The 24,059-nt window shown below is 42.3% G+C and overlaps 2 protein-coding genes across 7 annotated transcripts in view; one reads left to right on the forward strand and one right to left on the reverse strand.

The window, feature by feature from the left end:
• Positions 1-4,216, forward strand: part of fbxo41 (F-box protein 41) — a 42,077-nt gene extending 37,861 nt beyond the window's left edge. For both annotated transcript variants that reach the window (XM_035638178.2, XM_035638180.2), the window contains exon 14: positions 34-4,216. In XM_035638178.2, coding sequence (XP_035494071.2) covers positions 34-96 — 63 coding nt within the window. In that variant the 3' untranslated portion in view covers positions 97-4,216. The remainder of the gene's footprint in view (positions 1-33) is intronic.
• A 4,941-nt stretch (positions 4,217-9,157) lies between these two features.
• On the reverse strand, positions 9,158-23,624 carry smox (spermine oxidase). 5 transcript variants are annotated; one of them, XM_035637743.2, is made up of 8 exons: positions 23,233-23,624; positions 17,411-17,567; positions 15,747-15,981; positions 14,503-14,729; positions 12,999-13,172; positions 12,062-12,806; positions 10,183-10,343; positions 9,158-9,631 (listed from the first exon to the last, which is right to left on the reverse strand). In XM_035637743.2, exons 3-8 carry the CDS (start codon positions 15,952-15,954, stop codon positions 9,479-9,481), a joined length of 1,668 nt encoding a protein of 555 aa, XP_035493636.1. In that variant the 5' UTR covers positions 15,955-15,981; positions 17,411-17,567; positions 23,233-23,624; the 3' UTR covers positions 9,158-9,478. The 5 variants fall into 5 exon arrangements, with proteins under 5 accessions (XP_035493636.1, XP_047189996.1, XP_035493634.1 ...); XM_047334040.1 differs by lacking the exon at positions 23,233-23,624 and adding an exon at positions 18,930-19,120; XM_035637741.2 differs by lacking the exon at positions 17,411-17,567.
• Between the last annotated feature and the right edge of the window lie 435 nt (positions 23,625-24,059).

Here is a 24,059-nt window from a genome sequence, read left to right on the forward strand (position 1 = left end):
CACTAAGATATTGATTCTGTCCTTTTATTTTAGGCTCTGAAGAAGAGACCTGGATTTTCCAAAATCCTCCACGTGAAAGCAGACAGTCTCTGCTAACATCTCTTGTTCAGATTTTTCAACGTCTTGGTGAGGTGCCATCTTGCCTCCGGTCAGTCCGAAAGACCCAGCTGTTTTGAGCCCACTCCGTGGGGCCGAGTGTGTCTGCAGCACCAACAGAAACAACAGTTCACCATGAAAGTTCACCGCGATGAACCAGGACCGCGGCTCAATGTGCATCATCTACCCAAGCTTGAAACAGAAAATCTAGTCTAAAACTATTCCAGCATTGGGAATCAATATCTCCTTGAAGTTGGCTTTGTGGTAGAGAGCAAGTCAGGAGGCTTATTCGCAGTGGCACTATATATGACATAAAGGGTCTGTTTTAAACCTAACAAACTCAAATAACCCAACCTAAGTTCCTTGTTTCTCAATCATTTCAATATGAAGATGAATCATGTGGTCGCACAAAGCCCAGACCCCTTTCTCCAGAGAAACACCTGGAGCCAGGTGACAATGCTGTATTTACCTGTCCGCATCAACATAGCGCTTGCTGTAAAAACCTGAGACGACCCTCGGCTCACGGGCAGGAGCACATCACACGGCGATCATCCTTACCACAGAGAAGGGCACCAAATGTCGGCAGGGGTTTTAAGAAAATCGATTTCCTCAAAGGATCTTGACTTCTCTTTAAGGGTAAGAGTCTCGAAAAACGGGAGCTTTGTGTTCGTGTGCGTGGATGAGTGAATGCAGAAGTAGACCTGCCAACATTTGAATGAATGGGCTTTCATGCCGCCTGCCCTGCACAACTGTACGTTGAAAGTTGACATTGGACAACGTTCAACACTTCCGGCTTCACCCAGAACAGCAACGCGCTTGCACCAGCTCCAGGCACAGCGGCGCACTGCCTCCCTGCAACGCACAGACCTTGACAGTCTCACAGCCGCTGCATGGCAATGACGCATTCTGCCTCTTCTAGCATCCTCTGCTTCCTCATGTGTGAACAGGATCATGTCATCGACTGGGACTTTTTCTTTGTCCTTAATCTCTTGTCTGAGAGAACAGGATGCAGCATCTGATGTTGCTCTTCAATAAGCCTGTGGGGGGGGGAAAGGGTCATAATGCATTTCTCTCGAAAAACCGGTGCCATTCGAAAACGGTGTCTGTCCTCATTCCGGTGAGCTTCTTCTCCAATGTGCCATTAATGAGGGAAGGGGTCAGATGTTGTAAGAATGATGAGTCTTCCTGGGTGTTTTGTTTCACGTGGAACATGATCTCCAGGTTATTATACAGTAGTGTTTATATATCATGAACGTCTCCTACTGAAACAGTGCCATTTCCTCGTCATAGGGCTCTCCGTGGCTGAGCCCACGTACAATCCTTATTTATCCAGCAGTGGATATCCTCTGGCTCCCTCTACTGGTGTTGTCAGGCAGTCGTACAGGCGGCGTGATCAGACACTCGAAAACGTTGCCCCAGGAATCCGCTCTGATATTTCGGAGGTGTCGAAACCAAGAGAGTGAGTCATCTTCGAGCTGGCGCAAGTCTTTTGTCACTGTTCAGTGTAGAAATCGTCAACAGGTATGAGTAGCAATACTTACAAGCAGTGAGACCGAGTGGGCCCTCCTCCTCTGTGGTCATTTAAAGGGGCGCTCCGCCAATTTCACACACCAAAATCAAATTGCGAGTTGTGAGGGGAACCACTCAGCCTGACAAACAAAAGAGGTATACTGTCTTCTGTGGCTCTGGGGGAGCTTTGTCGAGTCTGAGAAAATAACCCTGACGATGTGATCAGGGTTCATTTTAGACTTGGGAGATTATACAGTTACATTAAAACCTATCCTGCAAATGGGTTTGGGTGGAGTTAGAGAGATGTTGGTGTTTACAAGGCGTAGAGGGCCAAATATGAGAAGATATTAAGGGAAGGCGCATATTGAGCTTGGCGCATCCGAAATAAGGATTTCTCTTCTGTCCGTCAAGATAGTCCCCTTATGAAAGTGCAATACTAACTCGGGGGAGAACCCCTTCAAACAGAGCTCCTTCTAGACACTTACAATCTTTCTTTTTAAAGATTTTTTTTAAATGAATCCTGCACCAGGGGGAGGGACAACGTCACGTCTCCTACCTAACGACACGCAAACAAGTTGTTCCTGTTACCTCATTTGTCTATACAGCAGATTTTAACATTCATGGCAGGAGTGTGCAACAGAGCGAGGTGACAGTTTCCATGAATACTGAGCAGGGGTCTGTCCTGTGGGCACACTGACGCCGAGAGCCGTTACCTACCGTTAGTTGTTTTTTCGTTTGGTCTCTACTTCATAGTCAACAGTGTTTATGAGGACTTGTGTAGCTGCGTTTTGTGGTAATGATGTTTGAGGTTCGTGTGTGAGAACAGTCGTGGATGTCCATTTCTTCATGCTCTTCCAGGACTGCATATAATTATGATCCTACACTGGTTCTGCTGGGTTCTGTCGACGGAGGAAAAGGGTTTGTGAGAAAGGTGCAAAAACAAAAAGCACTTGTTGATTTTGAGTTTTAGACAATCCTGCCTTCGCTAACAGCCACTCTGTACAAAGTGTTTGTAAGAAAAAGAAAAGAAGAAAACACGTCAACAAAAACCAGAAGAAAAAAAAAAAGGACCAACATTTGATGTTCTACAATATTAAGGTCGTAAATATGAGTGGAAAAGGTTGAAGTTTACAGGCCTTCATTCTGTAAGCATTTTCTCTCCAAAGTTGAATGAAAGCAACATAGAGAATTATATTATGTATAACAGTAGTGTTGAAACTGAAGTTGTGTATTAGATACTTTATATTAAATGTGCATCAGAGTCATATAGAGATGGAGATTATTTAAGAAGAGGATAAAGCTAAATAATTCAGCTATTTATTTCTATATTTTAAAAAAAAGAGCGCTGTGTATAATGTTGGCATGTTTGTGTTCAAGCATCAATCATTGAGTTGCCTTCTGAACTGTTCTGCTACTGTGGCCAGAAAATTATTCGATGTTTAAAGAGCTTTGATTGCCTGCAGGTTAATAACGTTTTTCTTTATTTGATCCAGTCTGTTGTTGCACTAGTGAGAAAAGAAGAAGAAAAAAAAATATTTCAGATGTTTATTATAAGAGTGTTGTTTTTAAATGTTTAGCTATTTCTCAGTATTTGACAAAAATATGATGCACTTTTTCCCTGAACGCTTTTCTCGGCCTGCCGGTCATCGGTCAGAAACAAAACTGGTTTGCTGTGAGCGTGATGCCCGGCGGCATCTCATGGTGTAGTATGAAAAACGTAACTGTTCACTTTCGTGTTCGGTTTCATGGGACGAACGGGTTTTTTTGGGAAACGCAGCGACGACATATGAACTTGTGAACGGACGTACAGTTTGCCTCTTTTCTCTTACACCATCTCTCATGTCTCTATCGGTTGGGATGCTACAAAGATTGAATCTGATTCAACTACATGCAAGTGCTTTTTAGGTTCATTGCCAATATGACCTTATTCTCTCCTTTATGTTTCATGCTCATACCAACAAAACATTTGCTCTCTTGTGAAAATGGACCTGCTGAAGATGTTGCCGAGCCTGTGGGCTCTAATCTGAAACTGCAGATTTGAGGTGCCAAGTACGCCAGAATATTATTTTTTGGCATACATCTCCATTCTCTGCCTCTCCAAATGTCGCCCTGACAAATACTAATTTATTTTATCTATTCAGTCTTAAGCAGCGTCTGTAAATGTGTATTTAATTGTTATTTTTTCTCCTTTGAATCCAGATTTAGTCCTCCTTTGTTGCAATGACACAACTTCATTATACTGTGCAACTGAAAGACAGTGTCTGAGTGTTCATGTACCTCTCTGTACATATTTTATGTATGAATGATTGTACTCATGCCCATTCATCTGAATAGTATTTTACACATTACCTCGACACTTATCTGGGCAATTAAGTGTGCAGTTTGTCTTTGTATTTTTCTCATTGTTTGACTGCCATCACCAGGTCTGCCAATTGATCCATGAACTTCATCCTTGTTGCTATACAACGACAATACGGATTTTTGTTGCTGGACAAAAAAAAAAACTTTCCCAAAAGATGATCAGCCTTCTACGACGACTGCAACAGATGGAAATGTTTTACTACCCATTTTCACTCATTTGTTGTCATCAATAAAATTGCTTTAAATTGTATTTGCTCATATTGTCAAGTACTTAAAATCTGTTGCTTATCATTTCTTGAGCAAACTATGTCCTTGTCCTGTGAGAACTGTTCACAGCGAAGTCTGTGGATTGTTTAGAGCAACAGGCGTCTCAGTCTTCACAAAAGGCTTGTTTTCTTTATGTTCAATGAAATTTTTCAGTTCAATTCACCTCCCTTGGTTGGCAGCAGAAATCTCAGGGGAATATCTCAAAATAATTAAGACCAATATGTGATAGATAATTCAAGAGTATCTCGTATTAATGCTGCGTTTAACTTCAATCGGGTTATGGTTCGTTAAAGCCTATCAAAATCAAAATGAAAAATATATCGGTTTCAAAATCAATCATCACTAAATCCGTCAACGTATAGGTACCTCTCTTCTTACGCTTTTCTGCCATATGTTAATATCTGCCACTCTCGGAGGAAACGGAAATACAAAGCTGCTGTACGACCAATCACGTTGCGATCTGTTATTGTGTTGTGGCCCTACGACATAACCATAGCTCAGTTTTCTTAATTGTCACCTGCACGTCAGCTAACTAGTACTCAGTGTATTATCTTGTCATTTCCTCTTTCAGTTGACAGAACATAATTTTCTCAGTAAATAATGTTTTTACTGAGAAAATGTTTATAAGTAAATGTTTATTTACTCAGGAAATAATGTTCTGGCAAGAACCAGGACATGAAGAACAAACAGTACTGTTTGTTCTTCATGTCCTGGTTCTTAGAAGGTTGCCTGCTTTACTTGTGTTTTGACCACAGACTTTATATAAAAAGCTCTTGACTTTGGTTTTCTTTAAAGGCAGTCGCTAGTTGCTTGCAACTTCCTAGTTGCTGGAAAACCAGTTGACAGCTTCCTAAAAAGCAGTTAGCCAGCAATTGACGACATCTACTGCTCAAGTTAATGTGCAGCAGCCGGATCCTTCATGGACCTTCTAGTCTAAAGAAAAAAATAATTATTGCCCTGCTATCACTTCTATAGCCACCAACTTAGTCAGTCATTTTCCATTGAATATGTTTATAAAGGCCTGTTATTGAGGATGGCAGGGTAACATCCGTGTACACACCACACTGAGCAGTACTGTGCATGCTGGTGAAAGACGGGAGTTGGAGTATTTTTAGGGACTTTCATTCAAAAACAGAACTTCCTTCACTGTGTCTGACTTGAGGCAGTTCTTTTAAATAAATGACCTCCCCATGCAGCTTGGGACAGCAAGCCTCTCACATGGCACTGAGGATGCTGTGAACAGAAGGACTTCAGTGCCATGTGGTGGAGGTGAGGATACACATGTTTTTAGTTGGGGTTTTTTTTTTTGAATGCATGTACTGGAGAAGATCCGCAGCGCTTCGAACTACCAACACAAAAAATGACGATGGTAATAATAATAATAAAAAATGCTAAGCTTAAGTCTTGGCCAAACTCTATCGACATGCGGACCAAACTATCACCAGGGCCGGGGAACCTTCTTTCTTATCAAGGGCCAGTTTTAATAAAAAAATCCTTTGAGAGCCATACTGAATTAATGAACACATATCACAGTAACTTCTCAGTGCGATGGCTTGAACTGCTTCTCTTTGTTGAGGTGTCTGGTGTCACTTGGTAGTGATGATGAAGCTTCTTGCAGGCGTTTTGCCGAAAGGATTTGCTCAAACGTGCAATGGCTTGCAAAGGCCACAAGTCCTCACTCGTATCATGCCAAGCACAAACACATTATACAGCTAAAAACAAAGTTAGCGAATAATGATTAGTCTCAATACAGAACACTTCCCAATAGTCATTGGTCCAGTCTGGCCTCGTCATTTACTCCTCAATATCCTGTTTGTGTATAATTGGTTGAGAGGAAGTGTGTTCAGTGTACTGCAGTGTTCAGTCTCAGCTGAGAGAAGGTAACAATAATGGCGGATGCTGCGCCTTAAGTATTGATTTTAATTTTTCAATTTGTTGTTGTTTTTTCACCTCTGGCCATTAATGTCTTTGTGGGTTGTTCTGAGCAAAATTTTGTTTCCCCCCCCTTTAATCCACCGTCACGTCCTGATTTTTTCTGTTTTTCTTTTTCCTCCCCGATCTTTGAAAACACTGTTTCTCGATGTAATGAGCAGTCTGTTCCAACAAAACAGTGAATGGGATGACTTTACCCTCTTTTGAAAGCTGCAGCTGAATGGTTAAGTCCTCTGCCTCTGCAGCCTCACGTGTTCCTCCGGCAGGCCTGGGACTCCTGCCAGAACTTTGTCCCCGTGTTTCCCTCTCTGCTTTCCAACTGTCTGAATGAAGCAGGAGGGAGGGTCAGTCCACTGCCCACAGGAGAAGAAAAAGAGGTTTCAGCTCTGAAGCCTTGTGCACAGACTCACAAAAGCACAACAATCCCCCTAGTCCATTTGAATGTCCTTACTTTTGTGTTAAAGCTCCACTCGTCAATGTTTTTACAGCAGCAAGTCGAATGTTCAGGTGGAATTTGAAGAGAGTCATTTTTTTTTCATTTCAAGAGGTTTTCTCCCAAAGCTACAAAAACAATTTAAAAATCTTACAATTCGAGGCTTTCTGAGCTTATATTGTTTTGGTTTTATGGCCAAATTTACTGTACAACCCATTTTCCAAAGTGAAAAGGCTCAGGCACACTGTAATAAAGCCAGCCAGCACTAAATGCTTGACAGAATTAGGCAACTACCTGGCAAAGAGTCAGACATTTAGCAGCTTAAGGCCCAGATATTTTTTCCTGGTGGCCAGAATAACGACCCCAAGTGAATACTAACAATGCTCTGTCTGCGGGATCTTAATTTGCCCATGGTGGAAATACATCTTTTTTTTTCTCCAGTCAAGTCTCCGAAGAACATTGACTTAGGTGCACGGAAATACAGTCAATGATTTTAAACTTTTTTTCCTGTACTTAATTAGGCCGAGCTGTGTTCATCAGAGCCATGTTGTGGTATATCGTCACTAATCTGCCAGGAAATGTAACTCAAGCTCTGATTGGATGTTGGTGTTGGCGTACACGTCTGTATCTATGCCCTAGACACTTTGAGACGATCGGTTAGAGACCTATGGTCAATAGAAAAATAACTCTATTTCGTTTTTAGATAACTATTTATTTTAACAATTTCTGCATCATGTCTCGTGCTGAGCCTTCAGTTGTGTTTTTCATCGGGGCCGTTCGTTCATTGTTTCCTGTTTTATTTTTGATATACTCACCTCAATCTAATCTAATCCTGTCCCTGATGCTTCACTTCCTGTCATTGTGTGCTTCCCGTCTGTGTGATTGTCCAACCTACCCTGATTAGTTTCGTCTGTGTCCGTGTGGGCCCTTCCCTCGGTGCCAGCTCGTCTTTGCCAAGAGTTCCAATACATGTCCAATGATTTGGTATTTCTGGTTACTGATCTGTCAGTTTTTTTGTCTCTCCCTGTCAGACTTGTTGGCCTGAACCTCTGACTCCTCATCTGTGCACTGAACCTGTCTTTTACTTTTTGGCAAGCAAAAGATTAAATTGAATCCAACTTGAGTCGTGCTGAAGAGTCCTTTTCCATTTCTTCAGTTGTTCCAGTGTGTTTGTGAAGACCCTCATTCAACCAGGTCACGAACTATATATCTGATCCCCATACCTCATTACTTATATGACATTACAGCTGTCTCTCTGTCGTCTCTCTCTTTCCCTGTGTCCACTCTCTCTCCCTGTCCTCACCTTGCAGGATTCTGTAACTCCAGATTTGCCACTACTACTCAACAGTTATTTTTTTATTTTTTGAATTTGAGCTACTATGCTCTTATTACAGCTGTAAGAACTGCTTTTATAGTTATTGTCATTATCCAAACCATTCTGACAGTACTTGAACACAACAGCATATGCAGCTGTTCCTGGTCTGTCTTTTCTCTCTTCCCTACCCCTCTCTCTCCACTCTCCTCTCTCTCTCCCATCTTCTTCTTTGTCCTCCTCCCAACCCAAACGGTCGATACAGATGGCCGCCCACCCTGAGTCCAGTTCTGTCAGAGGTTAATTTCTGCCTGTTAAGAGTTTTTTTTAATCCTCTTCCCCACTGTCACCAAGTGCTTGCTTGCTGCAGGAACTTTTGGATTTTCTCCTTATTATATTTTAAGGTCTTGAACTTATTATGAAATTTAAAGGAAATCTGAGATCCCATAGTTAGCACGTTAGTCTACAAAACGATGGTGTTCCACAGGGCTCCTTTACTCGACCTTTATTATTCCTGGTCTACAAAAAATGAAGTAGTTTATTGTTCTTTATTGTTAATTTCAACCAGCATTAGCTACCAGAAATTGGTTGATTGTCCTCTCAAGATTCACATAACTTGAGATTCAAATGGAATATATTAATAAACCTAATGGTGTTTTAAATGCGTTTATATACCCAAAATACTTTTGTCAACTTTTGTGTAAAAGCACAAACGTTTGAATGAATTGTTCTGTGGTGTCAATAGCAAAATTGTAACAGGAAGTGTTCATTCAAATAAACATAATCTGTACTACTGTGAAATAAGTTGCTAATAAGTAGGAAGAGGGGATCTAAGTTTTTTCTGTTGCTAATTGAAACTTTCCCAGTTCTTCTCAGCTCCTGATTGTGTTTGTCACTGCTGAAGAGGATTAACACTGTTGTCCAACAGAAGTGAGGACTGGGTTGAGGTCTGTTCCAACACCATCTGTCACTTTGGCACAGCATTACAGCCCTGGAGCCTTTTCTTTTCCCACCGTGTGCACTTTACTTTTTTGTCTTTCTCTTCTTTCAAAAACACTGAGTTTAAGATTTTAGATGAATGAAGTGGGTGAAGAGGAGATCTGATGGCTCCCACCACCGAGTTAAATGATTTACCGAATCAACGTCTTCCTCGATGATGATAAGAGTTTTTATTTTATTAAAACTTTCTCAATTTTCATGTAGTATTTCCATTATTTTTTTGAAATAACATAACGTAACATACAGAAGGCACTTACAAAAACATGTTTAATTACAGATGCTGTTATTATAAACATTAAATTACTGATTAAAAAAACCGACATAAGACAAAATGATAAGGACACAAAATGACAGCACCATTGGCAACTTTTGACCAGTACACCCCAAATAAAATTTAGCATGATCTCAATCTACACTACAATAGAAACAATATTCATTTGTTATCAATGTAATAATGCCCAAACTATGCTTTTAAGTATAACTTAATCATCAAAATAAAAAGACTAAAAACGCACAGTTTTATATAGGTTTTTTTTTCTTCTCCAGTATTAGTCAGAGGTTTGATTTATTTACATATTAGGCTTTGTGGTTTGAGCTCTGTGCAGGTCCTGGTACATCTCTACCAGGTGAGTGGCTTCTCTCTGTCCTGACAGCAAAGCACCATGGGTAGTGGAATAGTATTTTCTGTGGGTGGCCTCCCCAGCGAACAGGACCTGCAGAGGCTGAGGATGAAGGAGCGGGTGGGGGGTGGGGGAGCAGAGAGAGAAGGAGAAAATCCATTAGTGGAGAAAAACAAATCCAAAACAAGATCTGTCAATGTCAGAGTGACATGATTTTTTTTTTTTGCTCCCAGCCTAAGATTTCTGTTTGACAGGGCGTTGAGCAGAGGTCATACCGTTCCTTCACCAGTGTCAAGTGAGTAACCTCATCCCACACCCCCCGCCCTCATAACCCATTCTCCCCTTCTCCAAGAAAGCGTCAGGTTTCCTGGTCTAGACTGCTGGCCAAGAGTCCGCATTTATTACCCCCCTGACACCAGCTGTATTTGCTCTGCGTGTGCTGGGATGTGACATGTTGGTGATGACACCAGTTGCCCTCAGAGTGAGCACCGGGACTGTAAACAACTACATGTACTGTCAGTGAAACTACTCTTGTTGTACGAACTTCCCAAATCTTCTGCACCAGTTCAATAAGTTATTTTCACGTTTACTGAACTGCATTATATAGCCAAGGTGTTTTTGTTATATGCGTGTTTGCAGTGTGGTTGTCTTACTGGAGCCTTGGTGCTATTGGCGTAAGGCAGTGGCGTTGCCAGTATCTCACGGTCCCCACCGCTGGACCCCACCCCGGTGAAGGAGTAGGAGCCTCGGATGTATGGATGACTGCCCCACGAGGAGCGCAGGACACGCCGGGGCTTTGGAATGTCAGGGTTCCCTGTGGATGGACGAGCAGAAGAGAGAGAGACACGGGGAACGTGGGCGTCAATACAGACTGCGGAGGGACCAAACCTAGCGACAAGCATTGGACAGTGTGGTGTCTAAAAAAAAAAATCCAGTGCCTGATAGAATCCAGCCAGTGCAAACTAAGAGCGCGGCGACCGTCAGTTGAGGCCTCGTACTGGGACGTCCCATCTGTCAAAACTAATCAACCTGTGACCCTCAGTGAGCAGAGAGGCACCAGTGAGTCTATATGTAATCAAACCACAGCTGCGGGGATTAAACCACAATGACCTCAATGAGGAGTGAGCGTGTATGCGACGTACAGCCTGCATCCATAGGTCCTCTGACCTCAGGACGAAGGGACCGTCACTGTTTCTGTGCTCGCACTGTGACCCGTTTCTGGGCAACTACGGAGTACGATGTATTACAACCTCTTCAAAAGGAAAGAAAAAAATCTGATTTGAAATAATATTACAAGAAATAAGTCATTTTCATTCATTTTAAGAGAATTAAGTCATAATTTTTTGAGAGAATATCTTTTTTTTTACAAAATTTCAACAAAATTATGACTTCATTCTTGTAATATTATTCCTTTTCCCCTCATTAAATTACAACTTTATTCTCATAATATTTAAAAAATTTTGTCATTGAATTGGGACTTTATTCGTGTAATATTATGACTTGATTCTCAAACTCTGAATTTTGTTTTCTTGAATATGATCCTAATACTCTGTCGTAACTATGTATCAAAAAACTCAAGTTATTCATTTGTGGGCACAAGTTATCATTTTATGTGCACAAGATAAAAAATTATCTTGTGTTCTTGTGCACACAAGATAAATACTTTACCGCCACAAGATTAATAAAATATCACCTTCCAGGTCTTAGGTTTCTCTGTGTCAAGTATTAGTCTCGGAATTTTCTCTCTACATATTCCTAATCTACTGTAAAAAAAAAAAAAAAGGTAAAGGTAAATAAACCTTTAGTCATGTTATTTTTTCTTGCCGTTTACATTTCATGATGCTATCACCTTAAAGCAGGTTCCTGAGGGAAAAAAACGAGATGATGTGCTTTTCGATAACTAGCGGTAACAACACTGAGTAAAAGAAAGGACGGTCCCTTTATCTAACACGCGGTCACTCCTTTTGCTCAGTTTTGTTTTTGTGGCGTGACACCAGACCAGTGAGCCGCTGCTCACTGGACACAAAAACAGACACCTGAGTCATCCAGCTGTATTATCTGTCAGCCTTTTCTCGTGAAAAAGCCACTTACGTCAGCTGAAGCTTATGTCATTTCCTCTAACCGACACACAATGACCCATGGTGGGTTCATGGATCATGTGAGTCACTCACTGAACTAACAGGCTCACTCTCAGTCAACTTGGCCTATTGTGTTAGCTCGAGATTACTGATTCTTACCTAAAGCTTAACTAGAATAGTTAAGATGGCAGTTGGTCTTTTCAGTTTCCTGCCAGAAGCTGACACAAAATACATCAGAGTTACACAGAAAGTTGTTTTATTGTAAGTTGTTTAAGAGTATTTTATCCTTGAGAAATCATTGTTTAGATGATGATTAAATAAAAGAGAGGTAACGTATATATAGATTTAGATATTAACCTAGAAAACCCACAAAAGCTTCTTGAACAGAACGCACTGTATGATGGGGAACCACCGTGTAAAGCAATATTTCCTTGTGTGTGTGAACGCCCCTGACCTGTAAAGCGCCTCAGCAGCTCAGTGCAGGTCTCAGCGACTGTTTCATCATCGCAGCGCTCCATGTGCAGCGCCTCTTGCCCACAGATCCAGCCGCTCAGCATGTAGCCGTAGCGCTCGGGCGGGTAGAGGACGTCAAAGCAGCAGATCTTCTTGTACCACAGCTCCTCGGGGTAGACCAGCTGTTCGAGCTGAGCCTCATCCTCCCACACAAACTGGATACTGTTGCACTCGGGGCTCCAGAACGGCTCTTCGAACTCCAAGAATATCTTATCGGTGGTGCTGATGCCCAGCTTCTCGATGGCGAGCACCTTGTCCTCTGGCAGAGACGGGGAGAACATGGCTTTGTGGTTCTGCTTCAGTACGCCCAGAGATGCTGTCACGATCACGTGGTCGGCCATGATCCACTCCTCATCTTCGCACTCCACGCAAATGGGGCGACCCAGTATCGGCGGGTCCTGGTCAGGCTGGCAGGTGAGGTTGTTTTCATTGTGGTTGTTGTCTTGGTTGGTGTCGCTGCTGCTGGCGATCACCTCCTGATGCTGGGCCGAGTAGTTCCAGTGGATGCAGCGGACCGGTTTGCCAAGGCTGATGGTGCAGGAGGGGATGTCCTTGGCCAGGACCTCCACAATCTTCATGAAACCTTCTGGAATGACATAATGTGCACCGGGGATCTCTGTCCACTCACCGAACTCACTCAGAGACACCTCATCCATACTGGGAGAGCTGCTTTCACAACTCTCCACCTGAAACAGAAGAACATTTCAACAAAGACAATCAGACCTGTTACATCTCTTAGTGAGTGTTTTGCTGCCTGGTAAACATTGCACTTGGAACAACAGAAAGTGCAACGCTGGATATTTATCTGTGGATATCTATGGAAAATAGTTATGATGAAGTAAATATGAGGTAAATCACTATTTAATTAGCATTAACACCTTGAGGTACTGTTGAAGCATGGACAGTTTGAGCTTCTTGATGGTCTCAGAATCATCAGGATCCAGCATGATCCTCTTGCGCACCACGTCTCGAGTAAAGATGCCAACGCTGTTCTGGCTTTCAGCGCAAACTGGCTTCCCGTTCTGGAAGAACTCCTGAGTCAGCTCGTACACCTAAAGCAGTGGGTGATATGTGAGAGACGTGGTCAATCTGAAGCAAAAAGAATAAGGAAGGATGTAAACAAAGTAGAAGACGGCAAAAGAGGAAAGAGAAACCAGTTTAGTTCAGTTCAGAGCGTTTCAATGTGTGAAATTGTAAACTCTACTTTTAGCATGATGGAGAGACGCCTACAAATAACTAGAAATAATCCACCCCGTGGTCGAATGTCTTCGCCAACCAATCCAGACGTGTCCGGGCTCATGTTTTCATAATTCTTGGTGTTACAGTGACCTTAACCTTTGACCACTGAACTCTACGACTGGTGTTTGTGCCAGTCGTAATGCTGTACCCTTCTGGCGTTCCTGAGATCTATTTTTTTTACAAGAATGGAATGGACATGAGGACAAATAGAAATACATAAAAACATACAGACAGATGATGGACTGACAACCAAAAACACAGCCGTGTGATCTTGATCTTTGAACAAATCTAATCAGTTCATCTTTAGAGTCCCAGTGAACCTTTGGACTAAATGTGAAGAAATGTCCGACGGGAAAATTGACTTTGGGTTTGGTGTGAACACAGCAACACAGAATTTATGGTCAGGTTATCGAAAATGAAGGCGCATCAGCATCATGAGTCATCTCCACGTGACGCCAACTATGGCGATCATCCAGGTGAATAGGGAGACAAGAGAGGAACATGTTCCTCCTCATTCCACAGTTTGTCAGGTCACTATATCCTGGAGATGGAAGCTTGGAGTCTTTCCAATTCGAGTCAACTTTCATTTATACACCCCATAGTAGCAGATTTCCACAGCGTAGGTGGGGGTTCACACGGTGCAAACAGAAAAGAAGAAGATGTACATGGGATTAGAGAAAACTCAATGTCTTCTGTGTGTTCTGTACCTTCCCCTCTGCAACCGCTTTACCAGATGTGACCCACTTATATGACAACAAGAGCAGAGAGCAGAGAAGTGGGCCGACAAAATCGAAAATTCCTTGTTAAAATCAGCATGCTCCGGTGGTCCGAAGGCTGAAGGTATGTTTAATAGGGCTGTCACAGATATAAACAGAGGATTGGTGAAGGGACTAAGGAAGAAATCCACCCCTTAACATATTGTTATCCCATTTTGTATCTTCCTAAGAAGCTTTTCGGTTGGAAAATCGTATTTTTCCACACAGTCTGACAGAGTCATATATATTCTGTAGCAGCTTGTTACAACTCTGTTACGGCGGTGGCCGTTCCCCCGGCAGATTCCCATTTACATCTACTAGGGCACGAAATTGTGATTTCATGTGTGCGCCTGTGTGCGCCTGTGTGTGCGTGTGTGTGTCCTCTAACCTCGTTGTACAGGTCACTGAACTCCTCCACCAGGTCCTTGGGGATCCTCTTCCCGACATTGGTCTGGTAGTGAGACACACCGTTCTTGGTGTACAGGCTGATCCGTCCCACGCTCCTCTCCCCATCTGTGGTGTGGTCCAGCAGCCCGTTGTCCTCTGCCAGGTGGTACACTGGGTTCCCATTGGCGCCATGGATCCAGGTGGCTCCAAGCTCCAAAGTTGCTTGTCCTACGAGAAAAAAGAAAAAAGAAAAAAAGGTGAGATCAGTGGAAGTTGGAAGAAAACTGGATCGCTTTGACTCCTGTGTGGCTTTGAAGGAAACTCTATCTAAAGACTTAACAAAGGTACAAACAAAGTTCCGTTTTAGATGATTGAACAGAAGAAGGTCAATTCAATTAAGTTGCTGGAGTTACTGAAGCCCACAGGAATACCATTAATCATATTATATTTTATTAAGGATGATGACATCACACAGTTAATTTATTTAATAAAAAACGTAACGTAACGACAGAATTGGCATTTAACATCTCTTTGATTATGAAATGTCTACGCACACAAAGAAGCATTCACGTAACCAACCTTTTTTCACAAGCCTACAGTATCAGCAGCACGGGAAGATGCTGATCCCAAATTGTTTATCACTGCCAGTTGGAGCAGTTTGTTCTGATGGAAATCAAAGGCAGACAAATGTACATTCTGCACTTCTTCACTTTGTGACAAAATGTACCAACGTCACTTGAACAGATCAATTAAATAGCACTATTGTTTTCTCTTGTATCTGGACATGCAGATAAAGGGACGATTGAGTGAATGAATGGTTGCCTGATTTGACAGTTTTCAATTTTCCCGTAAACATGAGGCATTTACCAATTCATGATAATGTGACTCCAGAAAAGAGGCCAGCGTGCTGTACTTTGATATGAAAGAGCACCACTTAAGATTAGATAATACGATGTCTGCAAATTTGTTACACCAACTTCAGATGTGTCACTGGACTATTTCTACTGGGCGTGTGGTGTAGCACTTCATGATTTAGCCAGAATCCAATTGTAAGTTTTTGCAAAATGAGGAATGAATGCACAGAGTTGTACCAAATACATGTGTTGCAATTGGTTGAGTCGATAACATGTCTTTGTGCTGAGCTGCCTGCAGCCCTGCTACAGTGTCAGTCATTCTGTGAAAAGGCTCACATTCACAGTGAGTTTAAAGGAAACATCGGGGGTCAACGGGCACACGTCCTCTCACCGTGCTCACGGCTGTGAACTCGCCCGCCGATGTGGTCTGACGCCTCTAGAACAGTGACATCTGTGAAGCCGTTTTTCAGTAGGACCTTAGTTGCTGCAAGGCCGGCCAAGCCAGCGCCAATCACTACTATTCGAGGCTGTCGATGAGTACGCAGGCCGCTACTAAGAGGATCATCAGTGCTGTCTGACGAAATTTCACAACTTTGCATGCCGTCCAAGCTGCTCTTCGATGGAGTCTGGGGGACAAATCAAAGACAAGGGCCCAGAGTCAAATCATGGCACGTTCAATAATGAGGGAAATAGAAAAAAATCAACTTATTTTCTCAGCTTAATTTACCTATAAATGACATGAATAATACGTTCAATAACAATATACCTTGGAAAAAGCCACTCATTGCACAAATCAGATCAAGATTTACATTTGATTATCGTCCCCCAGTGGGTAATTGCTTCTCTTCGCCGATGCAGTTTGGCAAGATTTTATAAATAATAATAACAACAATGTACAAATGAATAAAATAAATGATTGATGATTAATAACTAAATAAATATTAGTTATTATCATTTCAGCTTTTTTTTTTTTTAATCTTTTTGTTGTAGTGGTCCTGCTCAAGGACAGTAAAATTAAGAGTGAGGAAGAATACACTAGTGACCTTGCTAATCCAGTGCACAAGGCTGCTCTGAACGTATGGGAAGCTGTGTGCCAGAACGACACATCCGGCGTCTGTTCAGTCAGCGTTCCTGTTAGCCCGATCGAGAAATATGCAAACAAGCAATACTGTGACATAGAAGAAGCGTAATGATAAAACTGTTGTGGTGGCTTTTATTATGAAATTTATGGAGCTATATCAGGGCCACGTGTTTTGTTAATGCGAAAAAAATATTTTCAACTGAAAGTTCACGTTTTGATCTTGAACTTTGAAAAAATAAAACTGTGTTCAAAAGAAAAATAAGTGTAGGAAACGTTTCTTCAAATCAATTTTTTTTTGAGTCAACTCCGGAATTCTTTTGAAAGAATCGTTATCTTTCAATTTTTCACTTTCAAAATATTTTTGATATTTGTGGTCTTTTTATGTTTTCAGATTCAAATCTCATTTTTTCTGTGTTGAATCAAATTTTCACATTTCACCCTTTTTTCACTTTCAGATCTTTTTTTTCGGGTTTAGGTCAATGTTTTTCAGTTCAGACTTTTGGCACAAATGTGGTGTCACCTGAAAGGGCGTTGCATCATGTAGGAGAGTATAACTAGGAAGGTTGAGAATGTTCGTCGATGGCGTGGCCTTCAGGAAACGTAGGTACTTCAAGAAGTACAGCTGATATGCACCCTTATTACGTGATTGTCATTTAAAAAACTGATGCCAGTGACAATGTTGCACTTAGCAAGCTGTGTTAGACTGGGCTCGGTACTAATCAGCAGTATAAAATTACAATGCCAATTTGTGCAGTTAAACAGCCAAACCACCACGGAGACAACCTGCTGGCACCAGCACTCACAAGAGCATGTTAAAACACTGCGAACGTTTCTTACCTGAGTGCTGGTGCCAGCGGTTTGTCTTGGTGGAGCAGACGCCATAGCTAGTGTCTACTCGTCGTTCACAGTCGTGCGGGAAAGTGGGAAACGGCAAAACTAAAGGTATAATTGGTTATACTTCTTGCAGTACCTACTTTTCCTGAAGCCAATGTGATCGAGGAACGTCCCCATCCTTCTTTATTATGCTCTCAGCCATGATACCACGCCCCTTCAGGTGAAACCACGCCCCCACGCCACATTTGTGCAAAAAGTCTGAACTGTAAAAAATCGACCTGAAACCGAAAAAAAGATCTGAAAGTGAAAAAAAGGGTGCAATGTGAAAATTTGATTCGACACTGAAAAAAAGTGATTTGAATCTGAAAACATAAACATATTTTTTTCACATTAACAAAACATATGGCCCTGATTTGGCTCCATAGAAATTAGTCTGTTTTCCCTGTCTTGACATGCATAAAAAAAAAACTATAGCAAAAGTGATATCCTGCTGTTACACGCATATGCACACATGGATAAATATGCAAACTCCCCGCTCTGTTACCACAGCAGCACACGGACACAGAGCAGAGGATACGGTTCACACTCAAGTCCGCACACCAAGAATTCAGTGGATGAAAATATCCAAATCATGTTTGACTCATGTATTTTTTTTGTCATTCATCCTCCTTTGATTGGTCAGAAAAAGTACAAGTACACACAGTTTGTACACTATTAATATGTAACCTTTTTATTGTCTCACAGGATATTGGTCCTATTCACTTGGTTTTAACTTTGAGCTTCAATGTTGACATCTGAGCAACTGTGTTGCAATCAAATTGTCAACCCTGAAAATTCAGTTGGATGAATCACCTGCCCGACAAGTGCTGACAAAGGCAGTCGCAGAGAAAAGAAAGGATACTGTTTGTGTCAGCTGAAACAAAAACAAAGACTATGAAGAGAAGGAGATATTTTGTACATGCTTTTCTGTAAATCTCTGAAACATCTGGTTTCAAATCAACCACTGACTGACCTCCAGCGCAGATGTGGGTTAAACCTTCTAATCTGGTCGTTTCTACATGCGACACATGACCTGACTTCGTGACCCTTGTCCGACCACGCAGGGATTTCCTGAACAGGTGTTTCTATTAGAAGTGCCATACTGTTTATATTTCAGTTGCTATCAGCATATTATTTCTGGGTGTATTAGGCCACTGTGGACAATGCCGTCAATGATTGAGCAAGACTTCATTGTGGCAATATGATTATTATTATGATTATTATGGCAGATTGTTACTGTTCATTAGTTGCACTAAACTTAGTAATACTTTTTTGCCTTTATCCATACTGCACGAACGTAGCAGCGACTCTGTCTAATCGGACTCCATTCTGCAGTCGTTACCACAGCCTACTGCTCGGACCACAGACTTTTACTGAATCAGTTTTTTGTACGCACAAAATAAAGCCGAGTTTCAGTTTCCAGTTGTTTAACGTTGGATTCCTACATCTCTAGACTGAAATATTGATTCAACAGTATCACAATGAATAGTCTCATTCTTGAGCTTCAAAAAAGAAAAAGAAAATGAAGTTGTTCAGTTTTAATTCTGGAGTGATACAATATTAATTGCGGAATCATCAAATATATACATTATAATGTCTCACACACACACACACACAAACCTCGAGCTTAAAGACCTTTCTGCGATCGTTGGTGTTGGGTAATATGTTGTTTTGAATTGTTGCTGACACATAAATTTCCAAGCACTGCTACGTGCACACCTGCTAACTTCTCATTGAGTGTTTTCGGTATTTTCACTATTGTATATATAAAAATATATAATAGATCACTGTCTCTTGGACTTCCTGGACAGTAAAAGACTAATAATAATAATTAGCTATCCCGTTGAAGGATCAAAGCTATACATTCCTGTGATCTGGTATACACACTCCTGTGATCTAGCACACACCCACTCCTGAGATCAATGGATCTCGTCATATATGAGCGGTGGCGAGTCCTCCTCAGATTTAAAGACTCGTTCAAGACTTCCTCGCGACTCATTTCCTTTGGATTGTACTTAAAATGTGATGACCTTGTTTTTGGCATGCTGGAATGCGTCTAGATAAATAGTCTGAATTCCACAAGTGCTTCCATCTCTCTCTTTCGCCTGCACTCTCACCTGAACCCCAATTCAGTGTCCTGATCCGACACCCTGGAGCGACTGTTGCCACACCAACACACACTTTCAAACAACTTGTATTCTGGGATTATTGGATCAATGCCACAGCTTCTTTGCTGTCTGACCATGAAATACACACTCAAACAAACTTGATAGCAGAGACAAGGCCAAATATCATGATATTTTATATTGATAATTTGATTACAATAAGTCAAGCAACACAAGTACAAAGAACAATTGTGTTGTGAGACCAGTGTGATCCATCTTATGGCCTTATCAAACACATTTTAATGTGTTAGAAATCTGTTCTTTAAAGTAAAAGTGTTGTTGGAGTTTCGGGCTCCTACATTTCCTTCGACCTGCCTCTTAAACGTAGGTGAGGTTGTGCCACAAATCTCTACTCTACTTCCAGCATCAGCTAGACCAAGCACACTGTGGCCCATCAGGCCTGCTCAGCCAGTTGCTGGAAGTAGAGTAGGTTTGTGTGATTCCACCTCACCTACATCCAAGGGACAGGAGGAGGATGACAGTTCAGGTTCTTATTTTTTTTAAGGTCAGAAGAAAGTGTCACAATTCCCACTCCCTATTTGAGAAGTTCCAGTCTGGCTTCTGTTCCGCCCACAGCACCGAAACAGCCCTGGTCAGGGTCACCAACGACCTGCTGATGGCGGCTGACACTGGATCACCATCGCTCCTCATCCTTCTGGATCTGTCTGCAGCTCTCGACACGGTTGACCATAACATCCTCCTTCAGCGCCTCCAACACACCATCGGACTCTCTGACTCCGCCCTGAGCTGGTTCTAGTCCTACCTGTCTGGGAGAACAGAATACGTCTCCTTGGGAGGAGCAAAATCGCAAACACTCACTGTCACTTGTGGAGTACCCCAAGGGTTGGTTCTCGGCCCCAACTCGGTTCACCCTCTACACTCTTCCCCTTGGCTGCATCATCAGCCAGCATGGAAAATCATTCCATTGCTACGCTGATGACACACAGCTCTACAGAAAAAATGACCCTATCTCATCTGCAGCCTCCCTGTCATGGTCATCATCATCACTGAGCTCCTGCTTTGCGGAGATAAAGGAGTGGATGACAGAAAACTTCCTACAGCTAAATAGTTCCAAAACAGAAGCTATTTTAGTTGGCACACCACACCAGGTCCAGTCATCCCCCATAACCCAAATCACCTTCTCTGATCAAAATATACCCCTGTCATCAACAGTCACCAACCTGGGTGTAAGATTTGACCCTCATCTTACATTTGACACCCACATTAAACATCTGTGCAAGACCTCCTTCTATCACCTCAGGAACATTGCCAAACTCCGTCCCACACTCTGTCTGTCAGATGCCGAAAACCTTGTCCACGCCTTTGTCTTCTCAAGGCTGGACTACTGCAACGCTCTCCCCACCGGGACTCCTGGCAAGAGCATTCAAAAGCTTCAATACGTCCAAAACAGCGCCACTAGGATCCTGATGAGGATACGAAAATATGACCACATCACACCCGTCCTTCACTCACTCCCCTGGCTTCCTGTCTCTTTCAGGATTGATTACAAAATCTCCCTACTCACCCATCAGTGCATCCATGGCAATGCCCCTCCCTACCTGAAAGATCTAGTCTCACCACAAACCTCCTCACCCAACCTCCGCTCCGGAAACAAAACCATCACCCTTCACCCCTCCAGGACCAGGCTGCGCACCATGGGGGATCGAGCCTACTGCTCAGCCGCTCCTCGCCTGTGGAATTCCCTTCCAGACCACCTGAGGGCTCCACAAAGCACTCTCTCTTTTAAGAAGGGCCTGAAAACCTTTCTTTTTAAACAAGCATTCCCCTAAATGTTTGTTCTTTTTCTTCGACCTATGTTTTTTCTTTTCAACCCTTCTTTTATCTTGTTTCTACTCTGTAGCACTTTGAGGTTGCTTTTAGCAATGAAAAGTGCTCTATAAATGAAATTTATTATTATTATTATTATCTTTACTTCAACATGATGTGAGAAACAAACCTTTGTAATGATGTCCCAGTTTAAGCAACATTGATTATAATGAATGAATGATCTAATTCATAGACGGCGTTTGATCACGTCACACTCTGGCCTGCCTGACGGACTGCATCCATGCCTCCCACGGTTGCTTGTAAATACACTCACCACATGTTAATGTGTCACGCTCTACACCACCACTGCAGATTAATTTGTGGGCTGGGCTTGGGTAGATAGGATGAGGAGGAGGGGGGGGGGGGGCAGGTGGGTGAGGGCTACCACTGACCTAGAAATGGCAATCTACAGTACAGTACGTCTGTCGGTGGCCTTCTTGAGAGCAGGGCCAGCCTTGAGTAGGAATATCTTCAATGACTGTGTGTCTCAGTCCTGCTAAAGTGTGAGTATGATAACAAACATTTCTACATACCTACATTGAAAAAATGCTGTGTTGTTTGCCGGGGGGGGGGGCAAAGGCCAGACATTCCATACTCCACTGTCCCAGTTCTGGTTTTCCCTTGCTGAGATGATGACACAAACGCACGCACACACGCACACACGCGCGCACACACACACCACTGTGCTACTACACCTCAGACTGCCTGTTCCCCTGGTGCACATAAAGAGTGGAACGATTTTGTATTATTTGAAAATATACCCACACGTTAACAGAAGGATGATGACAGATTATGCTCCAAAAACCCCCCAAAGCAATTAAATAAATAAATGTATAGAAACAAAATCCATGAAAAATTATTTTTAGGTCAATTTCTGTAAACAAAAAAAATACATCTTAACCCAAGACAGTGAATCACACTGAAGGTTTAAGCCTATAAACTAGCCTGGTTTAACTAGCCTATAAAAATGCAGGCATTCATTCAATCTGAATACATCTGCATTCCTTAAGTGTTAATGAGGTGAAACTAATGGCTTCTTTTCAAAATAGTTTTGGGGCTTTTCAGTTGACAGGATGCCACAAAATCCCTTTCTTGAACCAAAATCCATTGATTATCATCATCCTTCATATTTGACGGATTAAAAACCTTTTATTCTAAACCTGACCCTTCTTGATCTTCTATAATTCGTATTAAAAAATGCCTTACATTCATCACTTATTGCATCAGTAATAGCTCATACTGGTTACGGGTGACTTAGAGGAACGTGGGATGAAAATGTCCATAATGAAAACGAGGACTAAAAACTTTTTTTATCTCGATGTCATATCAACAGATAATAACAAAAATCTGACTGAAGGCAGAGCAGGGTTTTTTTTTTAAAGTAGGACAATCGAGCTGCACAGTAGTAAACGCTATACTGCCACGTATAAGCTGTGATGCCAAAGTGGCAGCGGCAGTTGGGAAACAAGGAAAACTTCACCAAGTCGCTCTATGGTGACTTATTCAAAAAACATGTTGCAAACACCCCCAAATTTTAAAAAGAAGTGGACAAATACTAAATAGATAAATAAATAAGAGAAAATAAATCACACACACACACAGAGAGAGACGTACAGTACATCAGTGGAACTGTAACACTTCATCTGATCTGCCGGTGGCTGCTGCTGCTGCTGCTGCTGTTGTTGTTGCTGCTGTTGTTGTTGTTGTTGTTGTTGTTTTCTTTACATCAACACAAAACAAACCGGTGACATTCGATACAATGTCGCCAACATTCCGCACGTTTACTGACATGATGAATAAAGACGCGCGGCGCATCCAGCGACACACTGACTAACGGACAGAGACACCGGTCCTGCGTCGGTAAACACCCGCCGCACACTGCGATGAGTGTGTGTGTGCGTGTGCGTGTGCGTGTGGAGCCCGCTGGTTACCTGACTCTCTTGGTCTTCAGCTTTTCTTTTTTCTTTTTTTTAAAACCCTCGACACTGCTCCGCGTTCCTTTGTGCCGTGTTCTCCTCCGACCCGGCTCCGCTTTGTATTTATGCCTGGAAACCAGAAGCAGCCAGTTCTTCCTCCCGTGGCCGCCGCCTCCTCATTGGTTATTCATGAACCGCGACGACGACGAAGACCCGCCCCCTCCACTGCGTAACACCCACACACGCAAACACGCACGCGCGCGCGCGCACAAACACACACACGTGTCGTGTCTCTCTCTCCCAGCAGTTTTTCACGGGGGGGGCTTGGCGACTGAAAATCTCGGCACACCAATAACCAAAAGCCATGACTGAAATTCAGGTTTGGAGAGTTGGATTTTGTTCATTTACGTCTGTGTTTTGTAACCATAGCTATTAAATACAATCTTTCTTATCTTCAACCCTTACATAACCAAAACCGAACATTTACCTGATTTGCACTGTGGGGAACATCCCTACAAGGAGACAAGTCCCTGCTAAGAAAAAGAGCAAAAAGACTTGGATCCCCACGCCGCCAGTAGCACCTGCACAATACACTGGCAGACACATTCTACATGTGCACGAATTATATGATTAACATTGATGTTATGGCTTCAATTATTAAAACAACAATCTAAATTCTGGGGTCAGGGTGAAGTAGCAAAATTTTACTGAAGCAGAAGTACAGAGACATTATTAGAAAAAATATACTTAAAACTTTAAAAGTAATCATGAGGCAGCAAAATGGCCCATTCATAATGTTGCCATTATTTGCATTGTTGTTTTATTATTTTCGGTACTAATGT

Source organism: Scophthalmus maximus, chromosome 8 (genome assembly GCF_022379125.1).
Source record: "Scophthalmus maximus strain ysfricsl-2021 chromosome 8, ASM2237912v1, whole genome shotgun sequence".
NCBI classification, from domain to species: domain Eukaryota; kingdom Metazoa; phylum Chordata; class Actinopteri; order Pleuronectiformes; family Scophthalmidae; genus Scophthalmus; species Scophthalmus maximus.

Coding starts and splice junctions, on each gene's coding strand:
- smox (XM_035637740.2), bottom strand. CDS start 21,889: ATGTCTGGCCTTTGCCCCCCCCCCCGGCAAACAACACAGCATTTTTTC. Junction 15,982..21,838: donor CAACACAGCATTTTTTCAAT/GTAGGTATGTAG, acceptor TTTGTCCCCCAG/ACTCCATCGAAGAGCAGCTT. Junction 12,807..12,998: donor TGCTTCAACAGTACCTCAAG/GTGTTAATGCTA, acceptor CTTCTGTTTCAG/GTGGAGAGTTGTGAAAGCAG.